The sequence below is a fragment of the Hetaerina americana genome, unplaced genomic scaffold (assembly GCF_022747635.1).
Source record: "Hetaerina americana unplaced genomic scaffold, ioHetAmer1.1.p SCAF_12, whole genome shotgun sequence".
NCBI classification, from domain to species: domain Eukaryota; kingdom Metazoa; phylum Arthropoda; class Insecta; order Odonata; family Calopterygidae; genus Hetaerina; species Hetaerina americana.
In genome coordinates, this window is record NW_027286292.1 from 10,846,210 (window position 1) to 10,866,047 (window position 19,838).

The window sequence follows — 19,838 nt, forward strand, 5'->3', positions numbered from 1 at the left end:
TCTTATCACCACTTTCTTCCCCAAAACACAAAAAATTAAACATTTGATTCGTGACCTCTTCCCAATTATTAATAACAGTCCGTCCACATCACTTTTCGTCCCACATTGTCCCTCCGTTTCGTTTAAACGCCCATCAAACTTGCGAGACATCTTCAAGTCGACAAAACCAACTGCGAGCACCCTCTTCTTTCCCCCACCCCTATCCGCACCATGCAACCGCCCACGCTGCAAATTCTGCCATCTTCTAAGACCCTCCCCCTCACTTAGTACCGACTCCCAACCGGTCACCACCTGCACCTCAAAAAAACATTATATCGCCTCTCCTGTAACTTCTGCCCTGCCTTCTAAGTGAGCGAATGCACGACCACACTTTCCGTCCACATGAATAACCACCAATATTCCACCAAATCTCCCACCTTCCTTAATTATCCTATCCCTACTCACACTGCTTCCCACAACCAATCTTTTGATGACTGCTTCTCCGTTTCGGTGATTGAAACCCTTCCCAAATCTGATAGTATCATAGAGGTGAGAACCTGCAAGATGGCGCATATCTGGGTGTCCCAGTCATGTAAATCGCCCGGCCTGAACCAAGCCCACTGAATGTATCATATAGCTGCTTACATATCCCCTCCCCCCCTTGTTCATTTCCTATTGGTCCCTTACATCTCCTTCCTTCACCTCTCTCCCGCACATGTCCTCTCCGCTCCTCCCCGGGAATGCCATTCTGATGACGACGGCTGTGCCATCGAAACGTCAAAACTACATATGTGAGTGTCCTTTCTTTGTGTTTCTATGGTTTAAAAATCTACATCTGTGTTTTTATATACACACATATGTATGCATATATATATGTGTGTGTGTGTGTATATATATATATATATATATATACACAAATGTACATATATACCATATATATATATATACATATGTACATATATATATATATATATATATATATATATATATATATATATATATATATACATACACACACACACATATGTATGTATGTGTATATATATATATATTTTTTTTTATAAATATATATACATCTATATGTATATATACATACATACATACTTTTCACATTAAAGTTAGTATCATTACAGATTATGTTTCCAATAGAGCATGCACACTGCAACGGTGTACACAATCTTAGGCTTTTTTAAACTTGAGCTTTGCGCAATGGATTGGTTCATAACTGTTTTGAACTGCAGACGGAGAGGCAAACCCTTAAAAGGAATTCGGCAAAATGAGCTAGAAATTTTACAAACCTCAACTTCATCATAACCAGCATACTGTTCTACGAGTAACAGCAATGGCTTCAAGCAGAGCAATGGAGTTGTATTCCCACATGTCTTGAGAATAAATCGCCGGTGAGCAACAAACATACTGCTCTCACTGTTCGAAAGAAGAGAAAAAAACTCAATCAGTATAAGAACACTATAGAAAAAAATACCCATTGATGAGTATGATGGAGAGCAAAGTAGAGACGATGGTGAGGTAGGAAGGAAAGAATATTCCTACAATAATAGTATGTTGGATTATACTAACACCACATTCTGACAACCATCAGAGAGATATCTCTCCCTGAAAAATCAACTGGCATTGCAAACATTAGTAAAATAGCTTTTCAACATAGTTTTAAAAAATTATGGATCCTTAAATTGTTCAAATGAAAGTGCTGTAAGTATCAGTCACTATACATGTATAAAATGGTACAATAAAATTCATAACAATCCTAATCATAAAATAAATGTGTATGATACACACACATTCTACTCTAATAAATTATCAGTTTCACAGGTGGGGAAGGATTGAACTGTTTCATCAAATAATGTATCAAAAATTGGGCGAACTAAAAACGGAGCATGTTCCAGTAGTTTCAAGGAATTAGGGACATAATAAGGGGGAAATTTCAGCATTATTTGTCGCTACACAGTAACCGAACTCCCTTACGTGCCATTCTGACACACTCACCAGCCAAATCAAATACTTGGTTATCCCAAAGGAAATTAACATGCATTTAAATGAAATAAGCTTAAGTATGGTTGAGGCTATCAGTTTAATACCTTGTGATGAAATAAAAATTAGAAAATTTAGAATGGGTATATTCCATTGATTAATGTGGACAATTTTGATCCCAGTTAAGACAACCTGAAAACAAAAGTTCTTTGAAACTTGTATATTAGGGGCATAAATGATTATTAAGATATGTGAGTAATGGAATGCTGAAAAAATTTGAATAAAAAAGCTAGTATGAACACCAAAAAAGTGCAGCAAAATTCTTCGAAGAATTGAATAATTTAAACCAAGTCTTAACTTCACTCAAGTCTTAAAAGAATTCTCATAGTTGTTCACTACCTGGACAGATCAGCTTCAGTAAATAGATTACCATAATAATAACATTCATTCCATTCAAAATAGCCAAAGCAGGATGAATGGAGAGAATTTATATACCAATGAAATTCAAGTGCTATTTGCTTCAATCTTGTGAACATTCAAAGTGCTTCCTGGCAATTTCTTGTAATCAGAAAAAAGCTATGGCATGAAGAGAATTGATTTGCTGGATGAACACATTTTCAGATGAAATGATTGTCACCAAAAAAAATTCTTCCATGAGCTATGAGTAAACAGTTGGCAACAGTTACTTTTGTTTACAAAAGTTGATTTCATTGGAAGGAAAAAAATGGCAACTGTGAACACATTGCAGCCCTTAAATAGCATACTGCAGATAGAGAAAGGCAGGAATGGAATTACTTTAATCTGTGACTCATGCATAAAAAACATGACAAAGCATAACTTAGGTTTAACTCCATGTCACCAGTTGTTTTATTTTTATTATCTCTTTATTATGTCTTGTAACAATGCATTTTCTTTTAAATTCCCAAGATTAGATATCTTCTCTACACAACTTTTACTGAATATAAGGGCTTCATAAAGTGTAAAAATAAATAAACAATGTTTCACTGCAAATAAGATGCATTTTGTGTTCAAGTATTATAAAATAATCACCTATAAGATTTGATTACGATGAACTTAAAAAGGTCAAGTAACAAAAGTAGCTGGCAGAGAAGTTCAATACTCAACAAAGGGCATACTGGGTAATGCTAATGAATGCAGAAGAAAATCGAAGTTCATTAGTGACATAATTTACACACACTTGTATGCTCTAGTTTTTCTTGAAGCATCCTTATTTAATATCAATGGATGAGTTATATCGAATTATCTCCAGATATTATACTCGTAATGAAATTGTGGAAATTATTTGAAATTGCGATGGGGCATCCTCAGTCAGGGAAACTGATTTTATGCTGGAAGATACAACCATTGGCAGATGACAGCAGAAGAAATTTTAAAACAAGTGATTAGAAAACTTTAAACAAAATCTTACGTCAATAGTATATCATAGTTGTCCTTTAATGTCAATGGTCAATCATTACAATTAGCTGAAAACATTATGCCCACATGTATTAACATTACTAACAGCTTTCCAACTCTCCAAAAAACAGGAACAGCAATCATTTCTATTTAAACATTAGAAAATTTTGTAAAACAGACATTACTAGGAAAGAACAGATAGTAAATGTCAGAATATACTTTATTTTTCACATGCAAATATTTTTCATTGTCCTTTCTCGGCCTCGCAAAAAAAACACGCAGTTAATACGATGAAATGGTTAATGGCCATAACTATCATCACTCCATACATCCTCTTTTTCATTTTGATTCATGCAAGACATAAAAATTAATTTAAGAGATAAGCCTCATTCTTAAGTGCATTAGGTCAAATTTACAAAATGAAATAATTTAGAATAATGACGAAACTTGAGGCTTAATCTGTGATTGTACCCAAATATTTCCTATACTCAGATAAAACTGCTAAACTAAATTACAATAATAAAACTATAGTGATGAAATAATACAATTACAAAATCCTTATTAGAAAATTTGACACATTATACCACCTAGTTATAAGACTAAAAGATAATGTTGTGAGAATGATTTATGAATTACAGCTACATACGGAATTACTTTCTAGTCCTGGAGATATAATTTGAAATATTCCTGCAATGAGAACACAAGGAGCAAGAGAATCTTTAATTCCTAAAATATAGGGAGCACTGGTTAAACCTAGGCATACATTTAAATTCTCCTTGCCCTCTAATTGTATGATATCAGATGATGTAAAAAACTAAGCATCCATACACAACAGAATTATGGGACTTGCTCCATTACACTTCCACCTACCTCAGTCAAAATGTTATTAACAAAATGCACCATTGAAATACCCTCCATAGGTCAATAACATTATGAGGGCGATGACTTCAGCATAAGCCCATCAAACCTCCCTCTATTCCTTCCAAATGTTCTGCCTGAAATTTGGCTGGTGCTGCATGTTTTCTAGTCATGCAAGAGGTTACTATGCTCATGATATATTTTACTAACACAAACTCATAATCAAGGATGCCTTGCTTTCCCCAAAAAGAAGAGAACCTTGCTTCAATTTCTGTGAATCCTAGTATTGATCCGCAATCAGTAGATAGGCATTTTTACAAATATATTTCCTGACAAGTTTGTTTCAAGGAACCTCTCTCATGATAGTGTAATGCACGTAAGGGAGAGCAATGAGGCACATCTCACAAGTAAATAAATAAAGAGAAGAAAGAGACATTTAATTACAAATATCAACTATGGAAAGATTCCTTTTGTCAAGTGTACAATCGACTGAAGTCAACCTGACATTTAACATGTGGCAAAAATATTTAATGCAAAATACAACCATAAAATTTTCAACTATATGACTGATGAACTGAAGCCTGAGATTTGCAATATCTATAAAAATCATTTAAATGCTAATGACCAGGAAATATGCATCCATTGAAATGCAGTCATGAAAGTGCAAAGCCAGGATGTGATTGTAAATGTAGAGAGCCTGCTGGAGAATGAAAGAAGAGTACGACTGAATTGTGAAAGTTGAGTGGTTTCCTTTCCTATTCCACATTTAAAACCAGGAAACTGGGTGGAACATGATTTTCAACACTGCTGATTATCCAACCTTGTCACAACATAAGATTATTAACAGTTAAGGTGGTTTTGTTATGTAATTGCACACAGTTACTAATTATTATGTAATTACGAAAGGCCCTAGCATGAAAATGAAATATTTTTTCAAATATTTCACCTACCAGTACTTTTTAAGTTTACTTTGATAAACATTAATATCTTTTTTTACTTTATAACAATGAAAATGCAAAGGCTCTCTTAAACAAACACTGGGGGTAGAAAAATGTGGAATTCACAAAAAATTTCAACACAGTAAACAACTAGGGGTCATGTTTTCAGATACCTATGCAATGAAACCAGTATTCGATATTAAATTTATTCTATGAATCCACAATGTTTTTTAGCCAGTCTGTAAGATGAGATTTCACAAAGTTGAGCTTGAACCAATTTATTCGTGGAATTGGTTATAGAAGTTCTTGTTAGATTCTATAGTTAAATTACAATAGCATTACAAAAATATAACTTCCAAAATTGCAGGGTGGCAATAGAAAATCATACATCCCAACAATCAACAAGGGCATTAGCAATGAAAAGAGTGTCAATTTTGTGGCTAGTATATGAAGGTCACCTCATTTCTAAGCAAATGAATTTGACCCCCTTGACTGTCTGATTCAATTGGAGTGAAGAAAATATGGTAAAATTTTCAGGAACCATAGCCAGTGAGTACAAATGGGCTGGACTTGGAGTGTGCTATTACTTTTATAAGTAATTAAGACTATATGTTTGCACCGACAAAAGTTGCCATGTTAGAGAAGGGTCTTTTGAAGAATAAAATTAAACATAATTAAAAGTGTAAGAAGTTACATTAGGATCAAATTGGCATCTCAATTGTTTATTGCACCATTCCACAGCATCCAATTTAGGACTGTCAACAACTTGAACCGTAAAAAAGGTTCAAACAATCTGAAAATTTACTGTCCAAAACAGTAAAGGTTAACAATGCAATAATTAGCAAAATATGAAAAGAAGATTCAACTACAAAGCACCTCCATTGAGCCGATGGAAAAGTTAAAATTCACCCACATCTCATACATCATGGTTCATTCAGCATATATGGCCAATTTTGTTATCAATGGTTGTTTTTTGATTACCTAATGTGCCAGTGAATAACCCCAAGGACATAAAAGGATCACAGAAGGTGTTTTTTGGATCATCGAAGCCCACTTCTTCTTTTAAAAGAAAGCATTGTACTTGCTGTGTGCCTTCACACCACCAAACATTGACCAAGTTATCAATGCCTGATGATGGTATTACACGTGCTGCAGGCGAGCCCCCTCGCTACTCTGTCCCCGTGTGCTTTTAAAGCCAATACGGCTGGATGTTGGGCCCCAGTGCTCCCTGCGCCTATAGCTGTGGAAGGAAACATTCCATCAAATGCTGACGGCCGATTTCTCACTCCAAACATAACCATGCAAGAGGCATGCACTATGAGGTACAGATGACTTAAATACATTGCTGATTTTCATTATTTCCACTTGCACAACATAAAAAAACAGCCTACTTTAATAATAACATCTTTCAAAATCATTACATTCCAGCAAATGGCTTTATTGAAAAGTTGACAGCACAAACCTTACCCACATTAAAAAAAATATGTGTTATAATGTTATGAAAACTGCTCAGCTGCTATCTCAGGTTCTAGGCATTGATGTTGATGGCTATTGATGACCTTGACATTGGTGCTTCAATTTGATGGCAGGAAATTGTGATGTGTTACACTCAGGAAAGAGCCTAGCTTTTAAGAAATATGGACAATGATTTGAACTAAAGCCATGACTCTTGCAGTCATATTTTCAAAATTCAAACAATCTAAAGAGACTTGCATATAAATTATACGAGAAGAGCACAAAAAGAAGAAAGTAGATGCAATATCTTCCGCTGAAAAAAATATATATTTTTTAAATCTCATATTTCTTAATGAGCCATTCATTGACTTCTTATAAGACATAAATCATTTTTTTCCAGTAATTCATCTCTTAACAAAATAACATGTTGGGTCAATGAGTGACATAAAATTACTCTCATCCAACAAAATAAGATAGAAGAGTCTAGTAGCATTTGGACAGAAGTATGGCATAAATAGGAGAGAAAAAATTCACAAATTTATTTAGCTACAACATCACCTTTGAAAAAAATTATGAATTTACCTTCTGGTAGTTTCCACCCAACTCCCTGTAGTAGGTAACCATTTTGCATGAACACACTGATATATCAAGAAAATACAATTATAAAACTAATAAATGCAACCACATTACATGCTATCGCTTGGACCATTACTGATCAGTAAATACTGAGTTCAAAATAGCAATTTTTTAGATCAAGATGATGGATTCAAAGAATAATCTCCAACAGCTGTATACCTACTCAGGCAAAACTGTAACCTATTCCTATTTAAATAAGAGCATTTTTAATATTTGTTTTCAACTTAAGAGTATGCATTGAAATGAAATTCAATTTGAAAAGTAACTGATCAATACAGAAATTTACCAGCTCATGAAGCATGACTTGCTGGCTAATGATACCATTTAAGGCTTTAAAATCTAAGAATGGATAGTTAATCTAAATTTCACACTCTCACACTACAACACATTCTTTGACTGGAGTTGATACATCATGTACACTGATACCTAAAAGTAATTGTTAAAAATGATAATGCAACTAATGTAATTGAATTCGCTAATTTGGAAATTTATCAAATGAATATCCTAACAAATTTGCTTTTTCCATGCCTACAAAATGGCCTCTTAAATCAAACCATCCCTGAAACTGTGAACGAACTACCACAAAGTCATCTGCCCCATAGAGACAAAAATGCCAGACATCCCTCAAGACTTTCTCTTCTCATTAGTTTGTACTCCACAAATCACTCACAAATGACAATTATGCCATAGCAAAATGTTAAGTATCAGAATATTGTGCAAAAATATTCAACAATATGTTGGAATCAGAAAAAAGTTAAGTAGGTGGCATATCTATTGAATTTCTATCAATTATTTCCACCCCACCTATTTTTGTCGCTAGCTCGTGGCCTACGCATCCTTTGCCCCCTTATCAGCCACTTTTTGCAATGTTAGGTATGCCAAGGTTGAAACTACTACCATGGAGTACCTTTAAAATAATTTCTTTGATTCACCCTATATCATAGGATCAGATTTCCATAGAATACTGAATAGCATTTATCAAATATAATTTATAAATGTAAATGTTTAATAGTGAATATGGGTTAACAACTGATGAAGTATTGATATTGTAACTTCATAACAAAACAAATCATTAAGTGAAATATGCAAATCAACCAATCTGACATCTGAAAAATGCTGTCATAAATATGTGACTGGCCGATCTTCATTATGAAAACTTAGCTTAAAACAAATTTCACAGGAGAGAATTTCAATAATTCCAAAAATTTCACAACATTTGCCGGAACAGAATTTTTTCATGAAAACTAGCCAGAACATGAAACATGAGGAAAACTATCAGACTTACTTTCTCATGCACCAACTTTTTCAATTGTCAACTGCATTGCCTCCCATAAAGTGCTGGGTGGCTTTCATGTTTTATATTTAGATAGCTACATAAACCAAGGGCATAATTGAAAAACTAGTGTCTCATTGATGATTAACTTTCATTTTTATTTATTAAACATGTCTAAAAAATGGATGCACCCAGAACCTTAGCAATAGTTTTCAATGTAAAAACTTCAAATCTAAACATAAGGACAGTAATCAATCCAGACATGGTGGTCTATGGGTGTACTATGGACCAGAAAATGTTCCTGCAAACACATTAGGTTTGGTTTGTATATCACATGGATACCTAACAGCTGAATGGAATAGACATATGTGGTAGTAATAAAGTATCACCACTACTATTAGAGCCCATTTATGGTTATGAATGTATCAAGGATTTAAATAAATTGTACTTTAAAAAGTTGAAAATTTAAAATCTGGCTTAATTACAAAGCCATAAATGTGATTACATTATGGAATGAAATTGATAGAACACACTAGAAAGAATGTAATTTACTTGCACAAGAGTGACAAACAATATGTGAATTAATTATCGAGTAACTTTTTGTCTATATGGAATAAATACGTAGACCAGACACCAAAACTTAACAATTGCCTCAAGGTTTCTCACAAATCTACCTTACTATTGTTAGTAAAAACCTTCCTCACTTTAACCCAAGCACCTAGATGCCTTTTTAGACACCAATTATTTCTAAAGTGATTCAAAATGTATTGAATGATAAAAAAAATCTTTTCCTTGGTCAGAAATCGCTTTAGATTGTAGATGAAATTCTAAAAATAACTCAACAAAGTAAATTATATCAAGAGATTATTAATCGAGTAAAAATTATTTCCACCACACCGTTAAAATCTACAAAGGTTTAAAAAAACCTGTCACCACATTGGTCAGTTTTGAAGGGTTGGAAAATTTCCCTGGGAAAATGAAATTTATTATGCCACTTGCACTGATAAAAAAATTATGGTTTGGAGGTGAATAGTTTGCTAGCAAGCTCAATCTTGTGTATCAGGTCAACTTTTTTAGTAACATACAAAATTAATCAGTGATATTAATTGCCAAATTTTTTCACTTTATCTGTACAATGGAAAAATCCCACCAATTTACTGCAATAATGGTTGCATCAAATTAAGAATCATGAAGCCATTATCATGAAATACCTCAACATCACAAAAGTAGGAAACATCATAGTAGTAGTAGTTAAGCTAAGGTAGGCAACCAATAGAAGAAGTCATTTGCACCAGAAGGGATATGTTGGTAATCTGGTATGGGTAAACTAATGTAAAATTAAGAAATGAGATAGGAATGGAAGAAGGGTATAGAGAAACAATACTTCAACATTAGCCTATTCTTAATTAAATGTAACAAGGGGTCCACAATCTTGTGGATCGCAATGCATCACAAGCGATCTGCACTGCAAAACTTTGTAACAATAAGTTAAGACATTTTTGGTGCAAAATATTCATTGTACCAAACCATGCATGCTAAATTTTCATTCTTAGTCCATTAATTTTTTTTAACCACCCACAGCATATTATAACCTCCACACCACCACATTAATGAGTTCTTCAACATACTGGAACTAAAATAAATGGCAATCAACAAATAGCCATATATATTTTTGTATTAACCAATGACCTACATAAATAACACACACCACAAAGTAACAGAAGATGCATTTTAAACTGGACATCTCCCTAGTCCAAAGAGTTCAGCACCCCAAGGTAATAATCAAACACTATCCATAAACCTATGAACCTGGACCTCAGCACAGGTATTTTTCTCGCACCATGTCATCACCACACAATCTAATCAAAAGATTTGAACAAATTTCACCTGCATCGTTTTAACACAATATGCCCAGACAAAATGAATAACTTCCCAAAATCTACTAGTGGTGTGTTTGCTGTCCGACAGAAAAAGCATAAAATAGTGAAAAACAACATGAACTTGCCTCTTCTTGAGGGAAACTTGAATCATGAAGCATAACAGCAAATTTGACCAAATTGGCTTATACACTCTAATTAGCTGTGTAGTACTGGGTGCACATTCAAAAATACTTAAATACTAACCCAGGCAGGCGTGGGCTCATGTGCATTACCATGCACCATTGGCTCCCATTCAAATGTCTTTTCTGCAGAAACAAGGCTGTGGCACAATGCAGCCTCAGCCTGGGAGCACATGTATCACTAATTTGGATAACATGAATTCCAAACACCTAGCAAATTACTTCAGTGTAAAAATCTGTTTTCATTCTATTGAGATTAAGTTCTCTAGTAACTGTCATAACTGTTCTATTCAACAATGGGCAATAAATACCACACACAGGCAAAAATAGTACTATTTAATTTACCCTTTTAGTATGAACACTCATGTTAAAGCAACTCTACAAGAGAACGTTCTCTGATAGCTTATTCTACACTAACAATTACCTGCCTTGTGTCATTACCTGCCAACTCAATCGGGACAGTGAAAAATTACATTGGTACGCTTGGCCTAAATATTTAAGGAAAATACAGGAAATGGAACACAAATATGTACATTGGATTGCAAGAAGCAAAACACATAAACACAATGCCTCTCCAACCCAAGGGCCAGCAAGCCTATAACCAGCAAGCATCTTATTTTTTCTCCAATGAAATAAAAGACATTATTAAGATAGAACCTTTTTAACCATCTACAGACTATCTACATTAGAATACATATGCACAGAATACTTAAGACATTGACATTTTCTTACTGAACCCTTAGAGTTTATGAGGTCCAACCACTACTGTTAACATTCCAGCTGCAATGTATCCTAAAAGATGCATCTTCAGAAAGTTATAAAGTTAACAAATAATGACCATTATACACAATGATACTGAAGTTTCATGTGTGGCATGTAGAGAGTGTACAAAGAATCAAAGTATACTACACCAGAAAAATAGAAATTCAGAACAGGAGAAACGAAAAATGTTAAGAATGAAACAGCTTATAGGATGAACGGATTTGGCTGGATTACAAAACATTCTCATTCGTCCAACACTTTTATTGACAAATTATAAAAGTTGAAACCCTTGCCTTACCTCAACACATATGCATCCACATGGTCATTACGCACGAAGCTGATGATTTCACACCTAACTATTTTCAGTAAGCCCTCCCACTTTTGCCTGTAAAGATAGAGAATTCAAGAGATTCAAGAATAAGGGTAAGGGTTTTTTTAATGTGGATGACGGATCGAATATGACGTAGCTGTTCAATACAATTTATACACTTAAAATTGATGACAACATCGATAGGATATGAACGCATAATATAACTTTGATGCAAGACGTTTCAGATAGGTCTTTTATGGGAAATCACTTTTTGACACACTCAATCCCACTGTCGTACAGAAATGTTACGCTAAGCTCGATCGTGATCTATCCGGATTTAACAGCATTTCTCAGTCTTGAAGTTTGCCGCCTTGTCATACAAAGTGGTGCCACCTAACAACATTTACATGAAACTCGTAGTAGAGCTAAAAAGACAGACGGATTTTTGCAAATTCTAACAATTTCTAGGATATACTTCGTAAAAAATAAAAATATTACGCGGTACACAAGCGGAAGAGTACAGCACACACAAAAAAATTATCGCAGGCATCCAACGGCAGAAATCGATTTACCGGCACTCATAATTCTATTTTTACTATGATAAACGGGAATGTTTCACTCACAACCAACTTTAATTAGGAGGCATGTGCATCATCATTAAATTCCAAGAAATACGACATGTGGACATTCCCTCTTGTATAGAATGTATAATTGAATCTATATAAAATAAGCGGATGCAATAAGGGCATAAAAAATCCTGTAAACACGTTCCTCTCACCATAATCGTTAGGTAACACAATTCCGAGCATATTTGTCAGAAATCAAGTCCTTAAAAAAATTGACAGGATGAAGTTTAGTTATACAAAGATAAAACTGTAAAAATGTATCTATCAGCACAGACAAAATTGATGATTTGCCGGATACCAAATTTAGAGATCGATCACTCATTAGCTTGATCACCGAAGAATAAACTTTACGTTTAAAACAGATGGACTGGCAGGTATTACTGGTCTCACGGGAAAAAATACTTCGTCGAATCTTAGTCACACTGCTAGCCGGGGTAGACGTTTGCCGGCCAGTAGCTCGTTATTCCGGTTTCATATTTGATGAAGATTGTCGACAAAATCATTACACCAGTAAAATTTGCATGATGAACGGTCGTTTTCGAGTATGGCAAATTCCACGATAAAATACTAGTTCGCTCGTCGGGATGCTGTCACTACCTTACTGAAATAATATTTACTTTTTTGCAACTGCTTTAGAAGAAATATCGGATGAGTATTAATTTAGTTTTTTCGGTGCCTCAATGACTGAGGTTATTTGCACGAATATTTCTTGCCGATTCCTGGCGGAAACGTATTCGTATTAAATTCCAAAGCGGGGTCTAGACTCAAACGTAAAAACTTCCAACTACAACATTAGAACAGAAATTTACCATTTATTACCTGCTCGCCCTGCAAAAAATACCAGCAGCCTCAAAATATTGACACAAAACACTTTATTGATGATATGATATCCAAGTCAGATATCGGATTTTGAATTGTCGGCGATACAAACGTACCTTGGGATATTCCTAAGATCACAGACTTTAGTAACTCCATCAGATTTCTTAAACCAAACTTCTAATAGTTTCTCCACGCCTTCAAAATATTGAACACCGTTCTCCTTGTCGGAATCCGACATCCTTCATCAACTAAAGAAGAAACCAAAATGACTTAGATGGGGCTCGTGTCGCATACTGCATCACAGATATACCCACAATGCGAATGCGGCGCGAAAGGTGGCGCTAAATTTAAAAACTCTAGTTGTCAAAAAGTATCCTTCGTTATTGAACCATAAAATACAGACCAATGGTGTCGAATTACTAAAAATATTAGTATCCTCATAGTTGAAGAACAAATTTATAATATTCAGGCGTTGTTGGGATATTCCGTTTCGCGGCCATTTTGCTTAAATGCCAAAATTATGACTTAAAGCTCATTTTCTAAGATAAACCTGGATAGGCATAGTATAATTTAATGTAACTGGAGTCTAACTATGAATAGAGATGAAAAATATTATACCAGGTGATAAACAAGATACACTTCGTGGACATAAAGTTATGATATTTTAATTAATGCCTTAATTGGAATTCAAAAGTTAATAGATATTACATTTGGAAAAACGTTATATTCCGTCTATTTCTCGTCCAAACCGCCTCAGAAAAGGGGTTTAAAGGGTCTGATTTCCTGATTAGGAACTTTCTACTCCCTAATATTATCCATGAAAAAACATAACCCCTTCTCTACCCTCCTACAAAAAACTTATGCCACTTAAAAACACCCTATTTGCCCATGGCGTTTGCATCATAAGCTGCCTTAAGCTTATCATATGTCTCTTGCCCGCTTTTGGCCAGTTTTACGCCACATTTGATGGCGTAGCGCTGTCCCAATAGTCGGTTCATGACGGAGCGTAACGAGGTCACATTTTAGAGGTTTCTCAAACGAACGATTCGCCCTCCGCAAAGGCTGAGAGCCAACTGCAACCGGCCTCCAGCCTTTCCTGAGACTCCTTCCTCGAACCCAGCCAGAGAAACCTCCGCCCGTCCATCTATCCGGGGAAAAACAAGTCCTACTACCTTTGGGGCAGACTTGGTAATCGATAACTCTCTGAATCCCCGAGAAAAATCTTCGTATTCCTACAATATTGTGGTGCTTAAACCAAGTGATCGTTATGATTAAACTCGGTCTCCTACGGAACTCTATTGCTTGCTCCCAGCGGTCATTCCTTATTCCTAAGCCGTAGTCCCCTGCCTCACTCCCCTGACTCCCTTCGCCTACCACCGCATTCCAATTCCTGATCTCAATATTGCCTTGAGGTATAACTCATCTGCTCTATACGTGTGCACAAGTACTACGATAACTTTTTGTTCGATGCTATTGCCATCCCTCTCTGGCTCTCTTTCCCTCCGCTGCATTAGTCTGGATCTATCTCTCTGATAACGCCCGCTATTTTCCCATTTCGCCTCGCACAGCCCTAAAATACATTCATTTCCTCCCTCCGTCTCCCGCTTTATGCTATCCCTGTCTTCAACAGCATCCTAAAATTTTTAAGCCCCTATTCTAACTGATTCAGTTCTCTTCTGTGTCTTCTCCTATGGTTAAAATCCATTTAGTAAAGATTTCTTGTAACGACCACTGTCCTGCCTCTCCTGCTCCCGGGCACGACAAACGGTCTAGTGGGCCGAATCCAGTGGTTTTTAGGGCTTATATCCATGTGTGTGTCCATCATTGCTTCGTGGAATAAATAATCGAGGTGGTTTCTCGTTGCCTCACTCAATAGTGTTACTCCGCGACACCATCACATAAATGACTGCCACGCTGGGATCAGACGCCTTTTGTAGTCGCCTCTTTGAGTTATAGACGCTGCGAAGACTACCTGTTGTGTGACTTCTACACTTCAACCTATCTGACAGGGGTGACTCCGCCAGGATCAATTGTCATTGCTCCTTTCCAGCTCAGCTCTAGGGATTATCAGAACTCACCAGTCATTCCGCTGCGTCAAGGTTGTAATCCATGGGGAGGGTTATGAACGACAGAGGTGGTATGTTGATTCATTTCTTCCGTTATAATTCCAAGACAGAAGCGCATATTTTAGTGGAAATGGCAAAATAAATTGAAGTAACTTACTTGAGGAATCCCGCTATGCGCACATAATAATCTGCATTCAGCTTCTCTTCTCTCTCCGAAGAATGCTTCTCGCTACTCTGCAGCCCTGATTTTCTCTAATGCCAGGTTCCAAGTAATGCTTAAATTTCCCACTACGCAACCAGATTTCATCCAAAGGTATGAAAGCTCCTTTATGATTACATAATAACTAGAAATCATTTTTGAAAATGATATTTGTAGCAGAAAATATTTCATTGACAAAGAGATATGCATTGAGTAATACGCGCGGCAGGTAACAAAAAGGAATCTTTTGCGAGGAAGTATAATTAGAGTAGCCGAGCTAATGTTAATACAGTTTATTTTATATCTTTTATCCCTCTATTATGTATGTTTTCGAAATTTTTTCAATGGCGAATTAGTAGGACTACTAGAAAGACAACCATAAGTCACTATTCGATTTTTAATAGCTGTTAAAATTTACAAATAAATTTTAAAATTCTATTTTCACCTTACAAGGTAATAATAATATACCAATATTCAAATTTGAAAAAATTCAATTCAAACATGACTGAAGAAAATATGAATTTTAAGATAAGGATGAGGTTTAAAGAGAAATATTTCTAAGCTATCCGCGGAAACTACATACAAGTATTACCCTTCCAGTCTTACTTGTATTACCCTCTCAGCATCCTTGGATTCTCATGCGCTCTACGCGGAATAACGGTTGTCCAACCCTAGGGCCAACAACTGAAAAAATTCAGCCCGACGGCCAACTACTAGCGTTAGTCTGCTGGCAGTCTAGTGTTGCAACTGTCATAGTCTCTCACTGACCCCTTTTCTTATCGGGAATTACACTCTCAAGTAATAATAAGATTTATGTTAGCGAGCGGAGCCTAGAGGAAACCGGTTAGCACCGGAGTGGGTAGACTCTCTCACCCGCGCGTGCCGGCAATTATATGGTAAAGAAGCAATCGGGAAATGAATTCAACAACAGGCCAAACCATAAATATTTTAGGCTCTCCCATGGCAAAATGGGCATTTAAATTAATTCGGCATTAATCATGACCGTTTCAAAAATAATTTTTTCTATTTCTTTGACTTTTCGGGTGGTTTTGAAGCCAAAAGGATGGACTATCTTGCCAGTGACCTCCAGAGTTCCCGGTTTAATCACTAGAGATATCACTTGGCATATACAGCTTTAAAAAACCGATGTGATTGTCAATATGGAAGTGCATTCTGGTTATGCGCCAGACGCACAGGAACAGAATATTTTTCTTACTCCGAATCCAATTTTATGAATGTCACTCACATGACGGTTCAATATAATATAGGCTCTCCAAGGGAAAGCATTTCTGTCCTAGCATAAATCAGACTAACGTGCAAATTGATTGCCGTAGTCAGCTTTAGTACAAGGGTTATTTTATGAGTTAGGTCCTTTTGGTCATAAAAAATATATTCGTTGGAAAAAGTTTTTATTGAGGTGTCACATTTATACACAATCACCGTACGCTTCTAATCACTTTCCGTAACGCTGCCCCTGCTTCTTTCATCCCTCAGCATAGAAGTTACCCCCCGTGGGAATTGAACCAGTTGACAACGGCGGTTTGAATACTTCGTCGTCTTCAAACCGTTGTCCACCAAGTCACTGTTTCAAATGTAAGAAGCGGAAAAAGTCACTCGGTGCAAGGTCGGGGCCGGGGATAGTGGTCCAAAAGCGCTCTTCCACTCAACATTCTTCGCTCTTTGTATTGGTCGGTAAGCATTTTCGGTACCCATCTTGACAAAATTTATGATATCTGAGCTTTTCGTAACAATGGTGGATATAGTGGTGCGCTCAACAAGAGGAAATTTACCGGCCTTAGCACTAATAGCCAATCGCCCACCAGGTCGCAGTTCTTGCTCTGCTTGTTGTCTTTTTCATCGGTGTAGTTACTAGGCCTGCCACTCCGGTCTTCATCATGCACATTTACGCGGCAATTTTTGGTATTTCGGCTCCATTGTCTAACTTGTTCTTAACTCATCACTACAGCTCCATAAATTAGGTTAAACTCCCGATGAATAAGGTAGCTGATGATCCTTTTGCACCCAAAAAATCGAATCACAGCGTGCACTTCGCATTTGGCGGGTGAAAAGATTTTCGTAGACATTTATCTGCATTCACAGACAGACAAACGACTACGGAACCAAAATAATAACTTCAATAGCTTCGGAAACCATCAATAGGTTGCCCTGTATGCATAGAACCTTGTTCTGAGAAGCCAATATTTAACTATAAGACTTTACTTTTCGAATATGCCTCGTAGAAAAAAAACAAAAAATTACATTTCTTGACAAATTTCTGTGAAGAAGACACAATTGAGAATGAATAAGTACACGGAAGGGTTCAAATTCATTCAATTCTGAGGACACAGGAATTCAGAAATGAAGTTTCAAATTTCATAAATTATTGCAATGCGAGATTTGGGGAAGATTAAATGTCAATGAAATTCCAACTGATTTTATTTGTGACATGATCGGATTATAAATTACAGAAATATAGGAAAATATAGGAGTAAAGACCGAAGACCCTCCTTTCAGCAAATGCGGGGAGAAGGTTCCGTGCAATAAAATTATGTACGACCATAAAAAAAAGAGAAATGTGAAAACGAAGTGGAGCACCTGATTTGATGTAATTGGGATTGTGAGTTTATATAGAAAAGAACTCGAGATGACGATGAAAAATGAAACTTAGGGAGCGGAGGAAACACCAAGCAATAATAATTGAAGGCCATACTTGTTAGAGAACCAGTTGCAGGGAAAAGTCGAAACGGTTGGCATAATAATGCAAGAAGCGCCTTCGATGAACGAAATTCAAATTAAAGGTTCTCCGAAGATCGAGCGGAGAATCTAACACTGACAACAAAGCAAAGGAATCAAATATGAGTATTGTGAGACACACTCAAATGTATAAGAATCATAAGCAAGAACACTTGAAATGGAGTACACTGCGGATGAATGGGAGAAAAGATACCTATTTACTAATGCAAAAATTGGATCTAAGTGTATTTGGGTTTCGCGTGGAGTTCCATTGTGTTTGCTGGCCATGAAAGTTAACGTAAGAAAACGATACAAGATTATCGGGCTCAGGACAGGAGTCATAGAGTCGAAAAATTTGTGCATCGCTTATTTGGAATTTTGAACACTGAAACAACAGGAGCGATGGGAGCTGGACGGCAACCTGGTCAAGGGGTAAGAAGGCACGGAATCGGGGAAGACGTGGCGAAGTTTTGCTCATTCAGGTGAGTTTTTATTATTGAGATTGAAAAAATTTTAATTCCTTTAAAACTAAAAAAATATGAGCGTGCGACAATATTAACGTGGATTTATTATGTACCAATCTTGTGATAAATTTTTGTGGCAGAGAAAGTGGCAGTATGATTACAACTAGAAACATAATGATTGCACTGATAATATACATCAATTCATTCCAGGATATTTGTGAAATGTTATCATTAATTAATTTCTATTAATAGAATTTGTATCTCAACCGTTTCAGCATCAGGCATATGGCTAATATTGGATTTTATATTCTATTAATTGGAGCACATGCTACAGACGTATGGTTTTCATTCCTTCGAGGGATCACTTACCTTGATTGTAATTTCTCAATACTTTCTTTCACCGGAGGACATATTCAAGGCATGATGGTGGATGTGGGTGGGCCATATTCTAAGAAAGCTCTGCGGGAGACGCGAAGTCACAGACGCTTCGAAGGACGAGCTAACTTCCCATCACAAAAAACATGCGATGACAGCCGTTCGAAGAAATGGATTTCCCCTGTGACTGCGGCCACAAACGATGGTGGGGGCATTCGCTCACAGAGCATTGTGTAACTGTCAGTTGCGGAAGTTCTCGAGCCCGAGATGGAATGATATTTATCACCATTAATAATTTATCGGTAAACGTGACGAAAGTTAATATGACATGTGATTTTTATTTTCTATTCGTTCATATATAGAGGGGCGATAATATTTTGGATGCTCAATGGGTAATGCACGGTAGATGTCCATTAGGGCACGGAAGGTTGAAAAGATTCGTCAACACTTTCAAATCCTACCCAAGAGGTCACCACATGCCATGTGAAAAAGCACGATTGCCCCGACTTTTAGCATCGATAAACACGTTCTCACTGGTTTTCAAACGCAACGAAATGCTGTGAATTTTATAATTAATGCATTTTCAATCATTGTCCTCACTAAATTTCACTAAAACGTGATCTAGTGGTAAGATAATTAAACTAATGGTTGATTTGTAATTAATAATAATATTAATATTCTTTACGTTGGTAGAGATATTTTTCTCGAAATTCAATCCCGATAAATAGTGATGTAATAGCTTCCTGTTCCTGTCATTTCTGACTCTTTCTCAAGTAACATGCATGCTATTTGGTGGTTCTTAATGTCCGTGAAAATATGAATCCATGGAAATGGCATGCATGCAAGGAATATTAATCATTTCCATTAGTAATCTTTACAAC

The 19,838-nt window shown here is 36.1% G+C and overlaps 1 protein-coding gene across 2 annotated transcripts in view; it reads right to left on the reverse strand.

Annotated features, from left to right (window-relative positions):
• Window positions 1-13,395, reverse strand: part of SamDC (S-adenosylmethionine decarboxylase) — a 42,655-nt gene extending 29,260 nt beyond the window's left edge. For both annotated transcript variants that reach the window (XM_071582667.1, XM_071582666.1), the window contains exons 1-3: window positions 13,237-13,395; window positions 11,664-11,750; window positions 1,278-1,404 (exon numbers count right to left, since the gene is read on the reverse strand). In XM_071582667.1, coding sequence (XP_071438768.1) covers window positions 1,278-1,404; window positions 11,664-11,750; window positions 13,237-13,358 — 336 coding nt within the window. In that variant the 5' untranslated portion in view covers window positions 13,359-13,395. The remainder of the gene's footprint in view (window positions 1-1,277; window positions 1,405-11,663; window positions 11,751-13,236) is intronic.
• Between the last annotated feature and the right edge of the window lie 6,443 nt (window positions 13,396-19,838).